Source organism: Aplysia californica, unplaced genomic scaffold, assembly GCF_000002075.1.
Source record: "Aplysia californica isolate F4 #8 unplaced genomic scaffold, AplCal3.0 scaffold00370, whole genome shotgun sequence".
NCBI lineage: Eukaryota > Metazoa > Mollusca > Gastropoda > Aplysiida > Aplysiidae > Aplysia > Aplysia californica.
Genome location: NW_004797640.1, coordinates 619,573 through 640,698, shown reverse-complemented (window position 1 = coordinate 640,698; position 21,126 = coordinate 619,573). Strand labels below are relative to the sequence as shown.

Below are 21,126 nucleotides of genomic sequence, written 5' to 3'. Positions count from 1 at the left end.
ATACTAATAGATAGGATGTTTTCTCTGAATAAACTTTTGTCCTATAACCTTTAGTTGAACCTATGCAGACAAATAAAAGTACCAGTAACTTTTCTCTGCATTCTTCTTCACCTCTTAAGGCACCTGTATGTCTCCGCTGAAAGCAGATGCAGTGGTGCCCCCACGGTTGCCCCAACCACGGGATAGAAGAAGAAGAAAAAAGCAGAGATTATTTTCTGTTTCCCTATCACCTTTCTTCTTCTTTTCATTTTGCTCATTCACACCCTCTTTTTCTTCATTATAAATACTATAAGCCAAGCAATCATTAAAGCAATGGTGATAATAATACAGTATGCATTCAATTTCAATTCCATAGACTCTTAAGCCGTTAAATTGCCACCTCCTAATCAGCATTTTTTTCTCCCTCATGAAATAAAACATTCAAACTGCCTTGTTCTGCAAGGATTCTGGAGAGCAGAAAAAAAGTGTACGGGACCGACAGCTGTAGAACAAATTGCTGTTATTAGAACAGCCCAAAGCATACATTTTCCATCCACAAACAACATAGTCAGCACCTGGCTCACACCCACAGAACCACAAAGCATCATTCAGAACACCATAATTTACAGCACTGGAAGGACCACAACAACCGCAAAAATCAATGGATAAGGATCCGCTGGGCCAAGCAGATAAAAACATGCTTACAGGTAGTTTCGGCTGCAACGTGGACCAAACTAATTACTAGCTACTCTGGTTGACAGACTTATACAACAGGTTAAACCGAGTAGGCCTACCTGTCAAGCTGACAGCCAGAACATTGCGACCATGTTTTGTTTTATATGCAATTACTTTATATCAAAGCTTTCTGTTCAGTTCGTTTTTTTCTTCAAGAAGGACAAGACAGACCCTTTGACCCATAACAATTAACCCACAAGGCCGACTCTCACAAGAAGAAAATATTTTATGAAGTAATAGCGTAGGACTGGGCATGTGAACTCATAAGATCTGACACTTTTTCATTCAGAGCTGGCATTTTCCGCTATCAAAAGGGCAAATAAAATGCAACTTCTATTTAGTTTAGTAAGAGTTTTACGGCGCTCGTAACTGCATAAGGTAATATAAGTGCGCCAAAATAGAGCTTCAAATACTCCTGAGTATAATAAATATTGTGGATAAATAACGTATGCAACCGAGAACACCTGAAGCCCTTAATAAATGACAGGTCACATGACAGGGAATAGGAAGAAAAGACGGAAATTACTGTTGATTCTGATGCTGCGACTCGTGTGCAGGGATGCGTTGTTGCTGCCAGTGTGAGAAGCCGAAGCACCGCAACCCATTCCCCCCCCTAAGGGGACACATTCACCTGGGAGCAGCTTCAGCGATAGATTGGTTCAAAATCTGGACAAGGCTGGATTGGTGGAATAAAACCATGTGACAGGAAGAGTGGTTCGCTCAAACTGACTTTTTAAAAGATGGAACATTGCAGCAATAAAAGTCGTTTACAATTAAGTCTACATGAAAATATACACATTTTACCAGGAGCATGTATTTGTATACATAATATATATATATATATATATATATATATATATATATTTTGGAAAAGAGCAAAGTATTGAAAAAAAAATCGAATAGAACTGCCAGCAACATGTAAGCGTCTAACGACTTACAAAAAGTTTGGACTGTGAACACCACAGAACTACATTATAAGAGACGTGTATTGCACTTTGACTTTAACTGTACAATAAAGTTTAGAGTTTCCATGCGATCACCTTGAACATTCATGAATTCCAACAATTTAAGCAGCCTCTATAATATAGTGCATTAACTCATCAAACCTTTAGTACATCAAACCATTTTCTATGAAGTTTGACCTCAACCATGCATCACTTACACTTACAACCAAAAGAATAAAAAAATCATGAAGCTTCAATGGACACGAAGTGAGTGTCATTAAAAAAATGATTCCTCAGCCTGGTTCAACGAAAATGGCAAGAATGTGCCCCAAGAAAGGGTACAAACAAACAAGTACACAAACATGAAAACAAAGACATTTTTTCAATAGCCTTACTGGTGTAGTATCACATGGTTTTTTTAATGTGTTTTTTTTAAATTAAGCATTCTACAGCACTTGCAGCACAATTGTGTCATACAAATGCAGTTATAATTACAGGTGCGACAAGAGAGTAACAAACACAAAAAAGGAGGAGAGATAAGGACAACAGATGTTTGATGAGAAAGAACGAGTAAACTACACTAGAACAACCACAATATTCATTCACTGATCATGAGTGACCAGCCATGATAATCTGAAAGTGGCTGCAAGATACCCCAGACTGTAATCCATTTTTTACAAAAGTTTAAAAAAATCAAAATCAGGTTCTAGCCATCTAAAATACTCTGCACACTTGAAAGTAATCCACAGCTACTTTCCAAAACATGCAGGCAAACTTTTAATTAGTTTTTATACATCCTTATTTTAAAATTAGATCCAATAAGTTTCAAAACAATGATATATAATATCACCTACTTTTTCTACTAAGTTACGGTCCCACTCTATGGCTCAACATACACACGAAAAAAAAAAAGAGAGAGAGAAACAAAAAGAGAGAGAGAGAAAGAGAGAGAGGGAGAGAAAGAGCAAGTTAGTTTTACTAAAGGTTTTACGGCGCTCGCAACTGCATAAGGTCATATGAGTACCAGAAGATTAGAGGTGTTACAAGAGAGTAACAAACATAAAAAAGAAGAAGGAAAGATAAGGACGATAGATGTTTGATTGGAAAAAAGAAGCAAACCACACTAGAGCACCCGCCAACCATCCACTGAAAGAGAAAGAGAGAGAGAGAGAGAGAGAGAGAGAGAGAGAGAGAGAGAGAGAGAGAGAAAGAGAGAGAGAGAGGGGAAAGGGGGGGTTGGACAGAGGGACAGAGGGAGAGTTAGAGAGGGAGGGAGGAAGGGAGGAAGGAGATAAATGTAAAAAGAGAGATGCACTGCTAAACCAAAGAGGCAACAGCAGCTGAATGGTCCACGAGAAATTTATTGTAATAACTCCCTCCTCCTCCTCACACACACACACACACACACAGAGAGAGAGAGAGAGAGAGAGAGAGAGAGAGAGAGAGAGAGAGAGAGAGAGAGAAAGAGAGGGAGAGAGAGAGAAAGAGAGGGAGAGAGGGGGGAATCAAGAAAGAGAGAGAGAGAGAGAGAGAGAGAGAGAGAGAGAGAGAGAGGAGAGAGAGCAGGCGCGGTTCGTCCATAGAGCACGGTCGTGCAGTGCCGCCCAAAATTGTTTAATGTTCTACTACGAAAAGCATTTACGATGTAGACATGTTCAATAATGTTTCAGTAAAGAGTAAAAACTTGGAATTAAAAGGAAGAAGGGGTTGACAAAACATGACAGTACAATTTTAGACGAAGGAAGAGGGTATGATTTGCATAAAGGTGAACTAAGCTTTAAAGGTTTAAAATTTCTCTGAGACACTCATTAACTTTATCATATCTTTCAAGTAAAAGCTAATTAGAGTTTGGACACCCATTTAAAACAGAACAAAATATATATGCAGTCGAACCTGCCATGATGGCCACATCTATGGCCACCTCTATACGACGGCCACCTGCTTTTTTCTATATAATTTCACTGTAAAACAGGCACCTGTCCAACACAGCCGCGGCCACTAAATTTTAACACACAACCCCTATCACACCAAACAGTAACCCCTGTCTTAGAAGGCCACCTTAGTGACTCGATTACGTTTTGTCATAAATCATGCATTGGCCCCTGGCGTTGTGGGCAAGCCGCCATAATCCAATCATCTGTCGTTGTTGTTAGGTAGTCCCTCCAACCGATCATGTTGCGTTGGCCCCTCCCATTGTTGACCATTAGATAACAAATTTTCAGCTGCTGGTGAGGTAAACGTGTGATCCCTCAAAACCCATAATCCCCGCCCAGAACTCATACACAAATCATAAGTGAGATAAGTGGTCACTGTTTACCCAGTCTGTAACAAAGTAACAATAGACGTCAACATGAACTTGTAACAGAAGCGTCGCTCGTTCTCCGAGGGGTGGCGACCCAGGTTTGTATTTGTTTTATCATAGCACTCGGTACTCCTTGTCTGACACATTTAGTTTTATTGTCACTCTTGCATAAAAGCAGCAACAAAAGAAAAAAAACAACAGAGAAAGCAACAACAACAACTATAACTAGGTACCAGAAACAAAATGTTCAAAGTAGCTGTATGCCAAATTGATCTGTTCTATATGAACTTATATCTCTTGGGCATTTTGGTACCTCTCAGGCAATTTTTAAGAAAATGGTAGTTGTTTAAAATTTGACCAAATTTGTTAAAGTCACTCACAGGCTGCAACCCCATGTTTGACAGATAATAAAAGAGTACCAAGTGCACTAAACATCTCCACATTAACAGAATACAATCACTATAACATATGTATGGAGCCTAATTTTTTTCAAGACTGCGAGACCATTACAAATCAGTATTTTATCGCCTCAAACACGATAATCTGTCGTTATTTCTACAAAAACACAGAGTGTTGACCCGGCCGGCGCCGCACCGGCCCCCGCGGCGAGCGAGTCGGCTCTATACTGTAGTGTAACCCCCCCCCGTGTGGGGTCATATGCTTTCTGAGTTTCACGGAAGGATCGAAGCCAAATAATTCCAAGCTGATTATTTTATTCTAATAGGAAAAGAACTGATCTTTCTATTGGTGCCTTTTTTGAGTAGATATTTTATATAGGCCTATATTCCATGAAAAAAATTATCTTTGAAAATTTTGACGGTATTTTTAAAGGCTTTTTATTTAAATGATAAAGGCTAAAAATATACCACGGGAAAGCCCGTTCAAAGCTCTACAGTTTTACGCCAAAGAAAAGATGGTATTTAATCATCGATCTTTCCGCGAAGCTTTTGAATGCACGCTTGTCAATTTTTGAACAGGTCGACCACGCATTCCGACCGCGAGGGGCTTCGCTTTACAAACAACTTACACCAAGGAAAAGCTGAACTTTTACAAAGTGTCCAGCATTTAGTGTTTTATAGCGAAAGAGCAAAGAAACATCGATCTGAATGAGCCCGATTTCACCGATACCACGCGCTCGAAAGGCCATGAGTGCCCGCGAGGCCGTTTTTACGCTACCTGCTATAACAACAACAACAACAATGCGGCGAGCTCAGAAAGGGTTTGTTTTCTTCATCTTGATCAGTCCTGCCTGAGACAGCCACCTGTCTTATACGGCCACTTTTCTCCTTGACAATGGGAGATTGTCTTACACAGGTTCGACTGTACAGTCGAACATGTGTAAGACAGAATTGCAAGGGAGCCAGAGAAAAAAATTCTGTCTAAGACAGGGGAATTTAGGGGGGGGTCAAAGGCCCAGCCGGTGGGATCAATGATCCCTTGTCTGATCAGCAAGCAGTGGTCAAAACTTCACACAACTCTCAATTTCTATCCTCTCTGATAATGACATGTGTCAGTCTTACTTATCTAATTACCACCAGTGCTTGCCTTTCATAGGACCACTGTTTGACCTATTAAAAAACAGAAACGTTTGAACATCTCTTTTGCTTCCACCCTTAGGCCCACCCATCAGTGTAACAAGCACAGTCAACCAATGCCACCCCTCACTGCCATCATGTAACAACGATTCAATGAACTCTTTTCTCGGCTGGCCTTACCAGGGCGTCAAGCATTGGACAATTTAATTTCACACCTCTGGCTTCTGGCTACCCAGGAAAGTTTCCGTAGTGGCTACTCGAGTACTCTCACAAGCAGTCGTGAGATTTCACACCCACACCACCCTGACCATCAGCATCGCTCAGGGCTCACATGATGGGGTAACATCGAGGAGGTTTATACAGTAAGGTCCTTGGGTAACATCTACCCCCAAATTGCACCCCTACTCCCCTTCCTCGCCCAGCGGCATTTCAAGTTTTGTTTCAAATTAGGGCTGAGCAGGCAAAGCATTTTCCGTTTTAGACAGGTGAAACCCTTGGAAGGGAGCGGATTTTTCTTTCCGTTTCCGCGTTGGACAGGTTTCCGTTTTATACAGGTAATGAAAGAGGAATATATCAAGGGGGTAGCGGGGAGATTCTGTTAAGACAGGTTTCCGTTTTATACAGGTTTCCGTTAAGGCAGGTTCGACTGATAAAAGTATAAGGGAACAATTTGTAACATCTTTATAAAATATATCAAGTGGCAAAAGTTCTGTCATAGCAAGAGCAAACGAAATCATAAACCGGAAGTAGTATGTGAACAAAGTGTTGGTATTGATTTCTCTCGGTCGTTGATTTCAACACACAAAATTTGCTTTGAATCACTTAGACAATGTGTAAACACACCTTACACACTATAAAATTCCGTACTTTTTAACGGTTGAGTTGCTTTTTCACTAATTTTTAAAATGATAAATTCAGAAAATGAAGGGGCTGTGTGTATGATAAATTCTTTAATTGCGCTTTCTGCTTTTACAAGACACGTAGATGTGTGCAGAAGAACCATCTCACGCTTGAACAAACGTTTGTACACCACTAGAACTGTCCGAGACAAACCTTGACGTGGCCAACCAAGGGCGACAACTCCACATCAGAATTGGGTTATTGTCAACACCCATGTTCCAAACCCGTTCCAACTAAGTGAAGAGACTGCCAGGTACTTCGGACAGTCTTAAAACACTATTATTAGACATTTATAAATATGATCGTGGATTCCGTGATTATCGCCTTTTGTGGGGAGCCATTCTAACCCTGTTTCATTGAAGAAATCCCCAAATTTTGGCACAACATTGTTGATGCAACTAAAGACGTTGGTAAAATGTTCTTTTCAGCAATGGTTAAGGTTTTTAATTCATCGCATTGATGGAACACATAAAAGTGTTTAAAACAAGAGGATAGAAGTTTCACCAATCCAACGTCCCCCAAGAGGCCCTAATTGGTGGCTGAAATGTGATGGTATATGGTGAAAATAATGATTCTGTTTTTTTAAACGAACAAAATTGATTTTGAGTCTAAAATCCTGTCTAGTCATAGTACAGCTTGCTGTTTAACTTCTTGTTGTTATAATTTTCGATAAATTTAACTATTTCGCGACCAGTGCTTTCTTGTCATATCTCCGTTTTTGTAAACAGTGAAAATGTAACTTTTTCTTCATTCTAAATTGGAGGAATTGGGGGCAGTTTGTGTCTGAAAACGTATCGCCAGTATCAATGGAAGTGGCACCAAGTGGTGAAGTTATATGGGAATTTTTTCCCAAGACAAACACATTGTTACCATTGTAATTCATAAGTAATAGACCGCGGCGTGACGCCAGAGAATAGCCTCTGATCTATTGACCGGCGCGACGCTGGAGAATAGCCACTTGCAATTTGAAAAGCATATCTGTCCGCCCCGATGAAAATAAGTCGTAAGACGCAGTGTGCTATTATCAGCTATGAGGCTCGAAAGGCAAAAAAGAGACTTTCCATCCAATTTTTGTTTTTTTGATCTATTGAAAGCTTGATATTTCTGCTTCATTTAAGATTTTAAAAAACAACTTAATTGACTATAAATATTTTATTTTTATTTATTTTGGAGGTGGGTGTGGTCTGTGCTTGGGTGACGAGATTAAATGAATTCGGACCTTGCTGGTGTGTAGCTGTGAGATTATTTATAGAGAGCCATTACAACCTCATGGCTACCACTGCTTTTTATACGTTCTTCATTCGCAACTATTTTTAGGTTTTGACTCCTTTTCGAGCATGAATGGTCCGAAATGTAAACAACTTGTTGTCACTAAGAACTCTACTCTCTATAAACTCGATCTTGGACTCTAAAGCCTCGCTGCACTACGCTGTGTGTACACGAAACAATGAACTAGTCCAATTTTCGATGAAAAGCCATGTCATTTGGCCAAGAGGGCGCTGAACTTTCCTAAATCACAAAAGATTTTCCCTACCGGGACTGTATACTTCGTAACTTTGTTCCCGGTAACCGGGTCTATATACACACTCCCTTTCTTCTATTCCGACCCTGTCGGAAAAAACACTTACTTCTTTCTATCTCCATAGCCTAACACCTCAGGGGTAACATATTTTTGAATTTTTGTTTTATCTCCACCCGCAGTGAAGATATCGCATGGTATTCATACTCACCCTATAACTTACTTGATCAAGTTTTCGTACAAGAAATTTGCCTTCCTTTCAGCTAGAGTTTTGTTATAAAAATCACCACCAGAACTGATGTTTCTTTTGTTTCTAAATCTAACAAGATCAACAGCAAGAAAACTGTGAAAGTATTCTAAGATCTTAGCATCCATCCTGATGTTATACCATTGTGTGTAACCCCTTCACCCCTCAAAAGTTCATGTGACGTCCGTTATAATTTTACTGTTTTTTTAAGATTACTTAAAAACTACCCAGGCCATTTCTGTTTCCTTTTGTTTTCTGTTTTCACATTGAAACACATACTTTGATGCAAAATTGTTGACTTTAAACCAGGGTTGGGTTGATTTAAATCAGTTGATTTTTAAAATTTAAATCAACTTGATTTTAAAAATAAAACTCAGTGATTTAAATCACTTTTTAAAAAATGTATTTTTATTCAGTTTTTACACATTTTAACATTCAGAATTCCTTTCCTTAGTTTCATAAAACAGATAAGGTATAGTAGACTAATATAATCATGCTTAAAAGTCTGCTTTCCCCCCTTTCACTGTAAAATAATACAGTATTCAATTTACTTTTTTTTTCCATAAATGAAATCAGAGCAGGGTTGATTTAAATCAGTTGATTTTTTTTATTTTAATCAACTTGATTTTTAAAATAAAAATCAGTGATTTAAATCACTTTTCAAAAAAATGTATTCAGTTTTTACATATTTAAACTTAAACATTCAGAATTCCTTTCCTTGGTTTTATTAAACAGATATAAGGTTAATTAATATAATCATGCCTAAAAGTCTGCTTTCTCCCCTGTCACTGTAAAATAATACAGTTCTCAATTTACTTTTTTTTTCATAATAGAAAACCAGGGTTGGGTTGATTTTGATTTTTTTAAAATTTAAATCAACTTGATTTTAAAAATAAAACTCAGTGATTTAAATCACTTTAAAAAAATATATTCTGTGTTTACATCTTTAAACATTCAGAATTCCTTTCCTTGGTTTTATAAAACAGATATAAGGTTTAGTAGACTAAAATAATCATGCTTAAAAGTCTGCTTCCCCCCCTGTCACTGTAAGTAGTAAAATAATACTGTATATTTAACTTTTTTTTCATAAATTGAAATTAGCATTTTTTTCTTTTTAGACAAACACAAGCGCGCGCACACACACACACTGTAGTAAAATGCAAGTTTATCTATGCATAATTACCCCCCCCCCCCCCCCCCTCCTTTTAGACTGACATTTTCTTCATTTTTTGTCTGTAGCCATTTATAATTCACTGATATAGCAGATTAAGGCTTTCTAAAATTGCAGTTGCTTAAATTAATCATTAGTTAAAATAAAGACAATGTATTTTGCACTAAAAGAACTTACTTTTAGCCACCAAAAATCCCAAACTGTGTCGACATTTTTTTTTAAAATAAAAAAAAAAAAAAAAATCCGATTTAAATTTAAAAAGTCTGATTTAAATTTTAAAAATCGATTTAAAAAAAAAAAAAATAAATAAATAAATAAATCACCAACCCTGCTTTAAACATTGAAATGTGAAATATACAGCGTAACGGACGTCACATGTGAAATCCATCAATTTTAGCTGTACCCTGATCTTTGTGTTTTGAGTCAAAATCATACAAGGTACAGTCGGGGGGGGGAGGGGTAGGGTTGAAGGCAACACCGGATGACAAAAACTGAACTTGGAAGCAAATTTAATTTTAGTATGGTATTTAGAACTTTGATTATGACTAGAGCTTCCTTTCTACGGAAAAGCGTGCATTGGTGCAAGCCCTGTACGTGCATGTGGATGTAAGCAAAGTAAGTAAGAAGTATCAATTCTTTACACTTACACAAGCTTTTTCATCTATTTGCCTTATATAACAAAGATATAGAAGGGTATCATGTACGTTTAGGGCCCTAGACCACTTGAAATGTAATACTGCAATATAGCAGTCGACAAATCGGTGACGTCCGTTACGTGACGTCCGTTACACAAATTCTGGGCTATATCTTCTGACTAAAAACAGACATTTTAACAAGCTTTTTTTTTTAAAGTGTTCTTCAATTTCTTAGTTATAGCCCGAACAAATTTGTCTGTGTCTTGCATTGCAAAATTCAGAGAGTTTTCAGCATGTCTAAGGTGACACAAAACTCTTTGTCCAAATCCGTGACGTCCATTTCGCTGCAGTTATCTCAAAGATGTACATCTAAAAAAGCATTCTGAACTGTAGATAGCACCTTGTTGACAATTGGTGATGCTATACTGACACAATTTTTACGGCTCTGAACTAAAAATGCAACACAGCTGGGTTAAAAAATAGACCCAAAAAATGCTCTGAATGTGACGTTCGTTACGCTGGAATGGCCCACAGGGCTCCGGAATGGGGGGATTATTGATTTTTTTTAAAGGTACAGTCGGGGGGAGGGGTAGGGTTGAAGGCAACACCGGATGACAAAAACTGAACTTGGAAGCAAATTTAATTTTAGTACGGTATTTAGAAATTTGATTATTACTAGAGCTTCCTTGCTACGGAAAAGCGTACATTGGTGCAAGCCCTGTACGGAATTGGGATCCGTCATACTCATACCTAGTAAGCCGTGTTTTTTAACTAAAAGGTCCGCGTTTCATTGGATGGGTGATAGTACATTTGTTTCTTTGTCCTTTTGTTTAAGAGAGGTGTGACCTCATCAAGTGCATACTTAAAAAAAATTCTCTCTCTCTCTCTCCCTCTCTCTGTTTTCTGAGTCTTGTTCTCTCTCTCTCGTGATAGTATTACATGTTTAATAGTAAACATCGTATTTTAGCTTTCTGTTCCAGATTCGCAGGTTTTCAGTGTCACTGCATTTTGCTCTCCTTTAGGAAAGATGACAAGTGGTAGATTGGGATCATTTGTGGGATTACATTCCGCTCACAACACACAAAAAGCGGAGTGACAAGGTCATGAAGGAAGCGAAGCAGTTACCGTGCATCTAGCTCAAGCTCCCCCAAAAAACAAAATACATGGTTACCGTGTTCGTAGATAATGAGAGGCGCCCGGTTGCTGGTTACCGTGTACGTAGATTATATTGAGGCTACGCGCCCGGTCACCGTGTATATATGACATTGAGACTACACGATGAAAAAGGAAAAAGGTCAAGGTTATGAAGGGAGCAAAGCAGTTACTGTGCACTTAGCTCAAGCCCCCCCACCCCCACCCCCTCGAAACTAAATACCCGGTTACCGTGTTCATGGATGATGAGAGGCAACCGTGTACGTAGATATTGAGGCTAAGCCCCCGGTTACTGAGAATGTGTGACATTGAGACTACACAGTGAAAAAAGAAAAAAGGTCAACGTCATGATAATGAAGGGAACGAAGCAGTTACCGTACATGCACCTAGCTCAAGCCCCCTTCCGCACCCCCCCCCCCCGAAACTAAGTACACGGTTACCGTGTTCGTAGATATTAGGCTGCGCGCACGGTTACCGTGTTTGTGACATTGAGACTACACGGTGAAAAAGGAAAAATTAATGCCAACGTCACGAATGGAGCAAAACAGTTACTGTGCACCTAGTTCAAGCCCCCCCCCCCCCCCCCTCCTCCTCCACAAAACTAAATACCCGGTTACCGTGTTCTTAGATAATGAGAGGCGCCCGGTTGCCGGTTACCGTGTATGTAGACCCTGAGGCTACGTGCCCGGTTACCGTCTTGTCAAGCTCTCTAATCTAGATAGATCTAGATCTAGATCTAGTTCAGACAAAAATATCTCGAATTCGAAGGGCTAGATCTAGATCTAGAACTAGATCTAGATATTGATAGATCTGGATAATCTAGAACTAGATCTAGATCTAGATCTAGTCTAGACATCTTCTTTCCTTTCCCCACTTAACTTTTGTGCTCTATAAAATGGCAGTCCCTTATAAAATTATATTATAACGACAACGACGTGAGTGTCGTGAGTGTGAGTCGAGTTAGATCTAGAATCTAGACCCTAGAATCTAGAGTCTAGTAGATCTAGATCTAGATCAAGATCTAGAGATTCTAGATCTAGATATCTATATCTAGAATCTAGATCTAGATCTATATCTAGATCTAGATAGATCTAGAATCTAGATCTAGATCTAGATTCTAGATCTAGATCTAGAGATCAAGATTCTAGATCTAGATCTAGAATCTAGATAGATTCTAGATTTACTCAAAAAAGATTCATGAAAAATACAATGACGACCAGAGACGCTGCACCGACGTACCTTGTTGTTGTTTTCCCAAGTTTCAGTTAAAAATTGGGTAGATCTAGATCTAGCCAAAAATTGAGAGTATATTCTAGATCTAGATTATAGATCTAGATTTAGAAAGATCCGGGATCGCACAAGCACTCAGAATTTTAGCAATTTTTTTAAAACCGAGTTCCTCCCGTTTCCGTTTCTTGCGCAACTTTTCTCCATACCAGTCAGTGTTTCTTTGCGTTTTGACAGTAGGCCTAATGAAAGAAAACAAGCATAACAATGGAGAGCGACCTCTGGCGCATCGCAACCAAACAACCAAATTTGTCCTCTTACCGGAAACGGGAAATACAGAGTACACGGGGCATCGCTCTTGGCAGGCAATAAGAGACGGATCCACTATATTATTTTGTTTAGATAGTGCTTTCAGGGTGTACTTTCACCTAAACAGTTTTTTCGCAGAATAAAATGCAATAGCAGTAGCAGTTTTTGATTTTATTTATAGTTGCGCTGCGCTGCTACATTATTGTCCTTGTGTCACGCTTTGTCTAGTTTTCTTACTAAATTGAGGGCACCAATGCGAGCTATTGACGCCGTATTCACCCTTTATATTATTATATATGTGTTCTCTGTCTCTTTCGATGCGTCCCTCGATAATCATTGCCAGACCAGTCCTTTCTGTGATGGAATCTTCCCATCTCTTTATATCTGCCTGCCTCTTGGTCTCTGTTCGTATAAATAAACGTTGCGTATATTTGTTGTCTTAGCAAAGTCCTTAAAATTTCGATAAAGTAAAATTCAGTTTGTACACACTGTAGGATATATAGTCATTCAAGATCACTCACAGATCCTTGCAACACACCCCCAGCTGTCAAGAAAAGACTAATATGAAACTTGAGGAGAATACGCAGAGGGTGGATTTTAAGAATATTTTTTATTTTAAGTTGTTTTTATTGTTATTCTGTTGGTGGTGGTGGTGGAAATGACACAAAAATCACAGCTTGAGTCCACAACGGACCAGTCGAAGAATCTACGATTGGAATGACATTTTATTTTTAAATATTGAGGGGGGAAATGTGAAATGACAGGGTTTTTTTCCCAACAGAGAAAATTTGTTCGTTACAATTAAAGAAAAAAAACCCAAAAAAAACAAAACAAACAACCCCCCCAAAAAAAACACAAAAAAACAACAACAACAATTTTTAAAAAAACAACCGGTACCCTTTTCTTTTCAAACCTATGCTCTTATTCCATTCTTATAGGGGTTCACAACAACTAGATAATAAAACAACCTAAAATGATTATAATAAGTAATTTCAGCACAATATGACCAGTTAAACCATTGTGAGTGAATTTATTGCAGAGCACTATATTAACGGTTATCCTACTGTTTTCACATCCATATACGAGGTATTGATTCACATATTTATCCCAACATCGGAATTTTTAAAAACCTTAACGTTAGAAAGATGTAATTACCCCCCCCCCCCCCCCCCCCAAACCAGTACATTGTATAACAATACATATCATAGGTTAATAATTGTCAAAAGTGTATGTCGTACATGTGATATTATAATATGTGTTTCCTCAAGTCTATCGCTTTATTCAAAGCTCATTAAATTCCATCATCAATTCAAGCGATTAAAGCAGGCATCTAACACGATACTTCTAACTACATGAATGAAATGAAGTATTCAATCAGGCTTCTCCAGTGGGCTGCCTGTCGATAGCTCAACTCGATCTGTATTATTGTTAATTTGGCCTCTTCTTGGAATACGCATTTACATGTCTTTGGCCACAACAGTGAAGTGAAAACTAGAATCAAATGTATAATTTGTGAGATAAATCTTTTATTTTTCCTCTTGTTCTATGTGTACTTTATAACTTGGAAGGCTTTTGCAATATTTTACTACAATTGTTTGATAACAATAATAAATCATTTTGTGTTTGTTTTTTTCCAGCTTTTTCAAAACCTCAGTTTTCTTCAGATGGTCCGTCTTGCCGAGGCCCAGGCAATGACGCATGCAAGAAAGGTGTGTCATAGGAATATGCCAGGTTGTAACATTACTTGTGTCTTAGCAGTTATATTTGTGCAATATATTAGATTATGTTTTGATAAAATTGATTTCAAAGCAATATTCGTTTTATAATCAGTATTCTTTATTCAAATATCATTTTAAATATTACGATCACATGAAAGAATGTATTCAAATTTAATTAATAATTAGATCTTTCTGGGTAAGAAACCCAATGTTTAGATGGGCAAAAGTCTGGCAATATTAGTAGACGAACTCTATCTTGGCCTGGCTCATCTCATTCTGCTTGATCGTGCGATTCGTTCGTTGTTCTGTGTTGATGTTGCGGCTGCTTGAAGTGTGTTTGTGTGAGAAGTGAGAAGGCAGACTTGCTTTCTTACTGAGCCATTTACTGGTTGTGTGTTGTTTGTTGTTTGAAAAGCCACCAACGGATATACTCAATGGATTGTTAATTTCTGCTTTTAATTTCAAGAAGGTGAGGACAGATATTATCGTCTCGTAACCGTTTGCCCGTTAGTCGAGTTGGCCGTTATAACATTTGTAAGCCACAAAAGTCAGGGGAGTGAGACTGAGGTTGATCTAAGTCTAAATATTCGAGGTTGCTGGTTGAGGTTGGAGTCATGGTGCTTTTTGGGGGTCTTTTTCTCTTGTCTGGCATTGTTTTTACCTTTTTATGAGTATACCGGATCCAGGCTCTTTTCTTTTTGTCGCTTGTACTTGTGAGCTTAGTATTCTTAGTAGTTGATGCTCCAGCAGAGCTTTTACTTTTACTTTCGTCACACTTTGATTTGTGGGTGTGTGTCGTCTGGTCTAAAAATCTAGATCTAGAATCTAGTTTAGATTTATAGTTGTGTGTTCTGTAAGTGTAAGCCTAGAATCTAGATCTAGATCTAAAACTAGATCTAGATATAGATCTAGATCTAGATCTACGCTGAGGCTGAGGACTTGGACATACATGGTGACACACCCACCAGCCAGTGCCGCCACTCATTTTCAGTTTCAGGATCGGTGCTTTGATTTGTAGGCTATTTTCTAGGTGTCAATTTTGGTTTAGCCCACATTAGATGAGATCTCTCTCTATTAGTACTCTTTACTCTAGATCTAGATCTAGATCTCTAGAAAATGTAGAGATTCTAGTAACTTAGAATCTAGGTAAACAAGGTCTCTCCTCCGCTAGAAATTCCATTGGAACCACCATTCATTCAGTTAAGATTAGATCTAGTCATTGTGGCTAGGCAAGGTATTTAGGCCGGAAAGGCCTATTAGGGGTGAGAATAACCTATGTCTCGCTATTCTCACCCTCTCCCTTGTTTTACCAGAAATGACCCAAGAGGGATCAAGGCTGAGGTTACCGGGTCTGGTGCTCCACAGGATTGTGTTGGATACGGTCTTTGGTGTTGTCCAAATAGATCTAGATCTAGTCACAGTCAGGGTTGTCAGATTGGAGCCAAATCCGAGAAATTTGGCTCTTTTGGATCGCGTCTGGCCCGGAGAATTTCTTTGGCTCTTTGGCTCTCTTTTTTTGGCTCCAAACGTTCAAGAAGAAGGGGACAGAAGAGGCAAGAAGAATAAAAGGGGAAAAAAATGAAAGTGAAGGAAAGAGCATGGATTGCTTTGTAAAATTATTAAACTGGTTAACACGATTTAACGCCCTCGCCCATTTGGTCTGAATAATTTTCAACCCTTCTACCATCATGCAAGAGCATTTAAATTGTCTCGTTGCGATTGTACACGCTCTCTGTTCCTTGAACCATACTATACTTTATTGTGTGCAGGCAGAGAGTGAGAGGCCTGCCATCATTAAGTCAGTGTGTAAACAACGAATAGTCCGGCCAGCGGTCGGTCCCACATCCTGCTCAGTAGGGTCGGTGGTGAGCCTTTTTTTTTTTTTTTACTGGTGGAGAGGCGAAAAATGTGTTTATAGATTCTAGTAAATATTATAATTCGTTCCCAACCACATATATGGTAAGCCACCAAAGGCCCTATGAGGTGATTTTATCGGCCTGCAAGAGGTCAGGGGGTGGTCCTCGCCTCATGCCCACACTGGGGTGGGAGCTATTCTCACCGGGGGGGTGGGGGGGGGGGGGTGAGAATAGCGAGACATCCATGGGTTATCTCACCCGTGGTGAGAATAGCGAGACATGGGTTATGGGCGAAAACATAGAGAACGTTGATTTCAGAGACAGACTCTGTAAGTGCCGATAGGTAGCCCATACTATAAAAATTCCCTTATGATTTCCAACTTGCCCCACTTAGAGCTGGCAGACTGCAGGTGGCTTTAAGCACCGATCGGCGTTGTCGGCTTTATAAATCGGAATCCTAACTACATTCTTATTACTTATATGCCGAAAAACTGGGAAGGGCACCTCACTGTCAACTCGCGACCTCAGTGCTTTCTTGTCGTATCTCCTTTTTTTAACAGTGAAAATGTAACTTCTTAATCTCACTCTTTGTTATAAATGTACTGTTTTCACTGTTGTTAAAAATGAAGATGACAAGAGAGCACTGAGGTCGTGAACTTTCAATGCCGTCTCGCCATCACCAACCCGGGTTCTGCGGTTTGCGTGATCTCAATGTCACCGGACTGGACTGGGAACCAACCATTTTAAATGGTCATTTCAGAGCTGCTGCTTCACGTAGACAAAAACATATTTTATAACATTTTTTATAATCAGCGTCGTCAAATTAGGGTGGCAGTCGAGCAGAGATAAGAATTACATTTTTAAGATTTTAAGCAATGTTATAGGAAATTCCAAGAACACGATTTTGTTTCCCCTTACTTGTGTGTGTCTGATTGTTTTTTGGTTTTGTTTTACGACGCTCACAGGTCCGTAAGGTCATATATGAGTGCGCGGAACACATTAGATATTTTCAGTTGGTATGAAATTTTGAATTTTGCCCATATATGGCAGCCGAAGTCTACTCCTATTTATAGAGTTTAGACCACCAAGGGATCTTTAATGTGCGCGACTTTCACACAGGACCTCTGAGATTTATCGCCTATAAATCCGAGAAGGCTAGGTGTAGATCTGACGTACCAGAAGATCAGGGGTGTAGCTGAAAGACAGCAGCTCAGTAAGAAGGAGCCACGGAGTGGCAGTAGAAAGGCTGCAGAAAGAGTCAGGAGCTCAGAGGAGGGAGCAAAAGAGGTGAGGGGGGTGGGGGCAGAGAGTGGAGACGAAAGCAGACAACAGAACATTGCTAGGTAGCAGGAAAGGAGGTGAAAGGAGACGATTTTATAGAGAAGAAAATTTTGCGGTCGCTACCCGAATTCAAACCCGGGACCTTTGAATGAGAGGCGAACACCTTTAAAAACCTCTAGGCCAGGAGACCCCCCTGATTAGCCTTGATTAGGTTTGAAGGTGACCTTATATCATGTCACTTTTGATGAGAGGAATTCTGTAACTCTAGCGACCGCTATAAATAGAGATAGAGAGGGTTAATAGGGTTGGGGTTATAGTTATAGAGGTCCCTTCTTTATAATTTATTGAGTTTTCAACATTTTATTGGCATTCTTGGGGTGGTCACTCATTACGGAATTCCTTCCGTAACTTTTAAAATTTTGTTTTATTTACACCTTTTTTCTGCCGTGCAGTCCCGGCATTGAGAAGAATAGGACTGACATTTTGTGCTGGCGTGTCGTACGAGGCGACTACATGGCGAACCAAGTAGTGACTCCTGAAACAGAGTCACCCTGCCTCCATGTTGGGGGTTGAGTCATGAGACTAACAACCTCTCTCGTAAAAAGAGCCTGTTACAGAAACACATGATAAGCAAAAACGCCCAGCGGAAACATCACAAGACAGTAACTGCAGTGGAACCCACAAGGAGCACGAGGCTGGGGAAACATGGAGGAGATGCGTGGAAAGGGAGATGAGAGGGATGAAGCTCACTTGGAACGAGTTTGGAAGGATGGCCCAGGACAGAGATAAATGGAAGGAGCTTGTTGGTGGCCTATACCCTGCCAGGGGTGAAGGCATTGATGATGATTTTGGTGGTAGCAAAAAGCAGGACAATGGCTGTGAGACCAGGATTGTCAGATTTTATATTATACTAGGAGGTTTGAGAGACAAAGCCTCCCACCCCTCCCATGATAAGAGGAGGTTTGGCAATCTTTGCGTTTAGCCCCAAAAGTACTAGAAAAATATATCAATACAGTGGAAACCGTATAAATAACAGGCCCGGTAATAACAGGGATCTGGTAATAACTGGGATTTTTTAAATCCCAGTTTTTTAAATCCCAGTTTTTTTTCCTACTCTTTGTCTATTAGTTTTAGCAATAACAGGGCCTCATCAGAGCCCTTTCAGTTATAGCAAGCAGGGACAAAGGCTCATTAACAAAATTCAATGTGTAAAAAGTGAGTGAAAGAGAGAGAGAGAGTAACGCAGTGATAGAGCAAGCCACGCCTCTGCAAGCACACGCAGCGGGTGAAGCGAGAGAGGGCTGCGGTGTGCTGCAGACTTCCTCCTAGCCCTTTTTGGTCTTTCAAGTTGATTGTAATGGTACTAATTATTTAAATTACCAACCTGAAGAGACATCTCTCTCTATTTCTTTCCTCTTTTTAACTTTGTAGCTTCTGTTGTGAACTGTAAACAAAATGTGGACCGGTGGCGAGTGCTCTGCTGTGGTTTGCTCCTTCTTTCCTGTCAAACATTTGTCATCATTATATTGTCTTTCATTTTTGTGTTTGTTATCTCTTGATACGCCTCTAATCTTCGGCACTTGTGTAGTAACTTAAATGTTGCAAAGCAAAGTGCTGTGAAACTCTTACTAAAAGACACAAAATGCATAGGGGGCTCTCGTGGCCTAGAGGTTAAGGTGTTGGCCTCTCATTCCAAGGTCCCGGGTTCGAATCCGGGTAGCGACCGAAAAATTTTCTTCTCTAAAATTGTCTCCTTTCACCTCCTTTCCTTCTCTCAAGCAATGTTCTGTTGTCTACTTTCATTTCCACTTTCTGCCCCCACCCCCTCACCTCCTTTGCCCTCTCCTCTGGGCTCCTGACTCTTTCTGCAGCCTTTCTACTGCTACTCCTTGGCTCCTCCTGTCTTTCTGCCACACCCCTGATCTTCTGGTAGGAAAGATCTACACCTAGCCTTCTCGGACAAGGGCAAAAAATCTTGGAGGGCCCGTGTGCAAGTTGCGCTCGTTAAAGATCCCTTGGTGGTCTAAAATCGATAAGAGTAGGCTTCGGCCGCCACCCGGGCAAAATTCAAAATTTCCTATCAACTGAAAATATTAATGACAATGACAATCTTTATTCATCTCGCAGGGAGAAATTTGTCTTGGTCGTTAACAATGGCAGTAGACGTTACAAAAGTTAGACTTAAAGTGTCCCGCACGCTCATATGACTTTATGCAGTACTTTTGTAGAAAAATAATAACCTGGTTATATGTCATATATATACAGTCGAACCTGCCCTGACGGCCACCTGTACAAACGGGCACTTTCCATTTCCCCCCTTGCGTTTTTTCAATATAATTTAACTGTAAAACGGGCACCTGTCCAATGCGGCCGCGGCCACAATAATTTAACACACAACCCCTATAATACTAAGCAATAATACCTGTCTAAGACGGTCACCTTAGTGACTCCATTACGTTTTGTCATAAATTGTGCATTGACCCCTGGCGTTGTGGGCGAGCCGTGATAATTCAATCACCTGTCGTTGTTGTTTGGTAGTCCCTCCAACCGATCATGTTGCGTAGGCCCCTCCTACTGTTGACCAATAGCTACCAATTTTCAGCTGCTGGTGAGGTAAGCGTGTGATCCCTCATAACCCATAAGCCCCGCCCAGAACTCATACTCAAATGGTAAGTGAGATGAGTGGTCACTGTTTACCCAGTCTGTAACAAGGTAACAAAGGACGTCAACATGAAGTTGTTACAGAAGCGTCCCTCGTTCTCGGAGTGGTGGCGACCCATGTGTTTGTTTTAACACGGCACTCTCAGTCACTCTGTCTTCTTTGTCTGATACATTTCGATTTATTGTCACCATTGTGCAGAATCAGCGTCAAAATAAAAATTACAAACGAAATACAAACCAACAGCAACAACACCAACAAAGACAACAACATTGGGGCTACTTTCGATTGGGGCCTCAGATGGGAATGGTTTGTTTCCTTTACTTGATCAGTCCTGCCTAAGACGGCCACCTGTCTTATACGGCCACTTTTCTCCTTGACAATGGGTGGCTGTCTTACACAGGTTTGACTGTATAAATTTTTATACATGTACAGATTTTTTATCTCAATTTTTAAAATTATATTACGCTAAAAATTAGAAAGGCAAATTACAAGACTCGTGAGATATGCAAAAATTCATGTTTCTGATTTGTGTCTAGTGTAGTTCGAAATGAGCCACAACATGACTGTTAGATAAAGTCAGCTGTCTGACAGTTACTTAAGTGGGTCAACAGTAAACAAACAGTAACAGTTGAAGTGAAATAATTTTAGTAGGACCAATAAAGCCTGTGATGTACACTCCAGATCAGTTTTACCTACTCTTTTTTTCCTCTCCCAGGGCATAATAATGGAATTAGCGCACAGTTTATTGCTGAATGAGGAAGCCTTAAAGCGCATTCCTGAGTCAAAGAGACCTGTGTTTGTCTTCGAATGGCTCCGTTTCCTGGATAAAGTGTTGGCTGCATCTCAAAAGGTAAGCAATTCCATGCATACCTCTGTCTGATCCTTTGTCTGTCTGTCTGTCTGTCTCTCTCTCTCTCTCTCTCTCTCTCTCTCTCTCTCTCTCTCTCTCTCTCT

General features: G+C 39.8%; 2 protein-coding genes across 3 annotated transcripts in view; one reads left to right on the top strand and one right to left on the bottom strand.

The window, feature by feature from the left end:
- The window catches only part of LOC101857264, a 32,012-nt gene extending 19,612 nt beyond the window's left edge, over positions 1-12,400 (bottom strand). Inside the window, exons 1-2 of one of the 2 annotated variants that reach the window (XM_013085393.2) lie at positions 12,359-12,400; positions 1,241-1,390 (exon numbers count right to left, since the gene is read on the bottom strand). The gene's annotated coding sequence lies outside the window, so the exon portion shown is untranslated. The remainder of the gene's footprint in view (positions 1-1,240; positions 1,391-12,358) is intronic. The other variant, XM_005103391.3, reaches the window with a different exon arrangement.
- Positions 12,401-14,607: 2,207 nt separating this feature from the next.
- The window catches only part of LOC101860112 (HEAT repeat-containing protein 5B), a gene marked incomplete in the record, with an annotated part of 91,797 nt that continues 85,278 nt past the window's right edge, over positions 14,608-21,126 (top strand). Inside the window, 2 exon segments of the mRNA XM_013085392.2 lie at positions 14,608-14,842; positions 20,888-21,022. Of these exon segments, the coding sequence (XP_012940846.1) occupies positions 20,897-21,022 (126 nt within the window).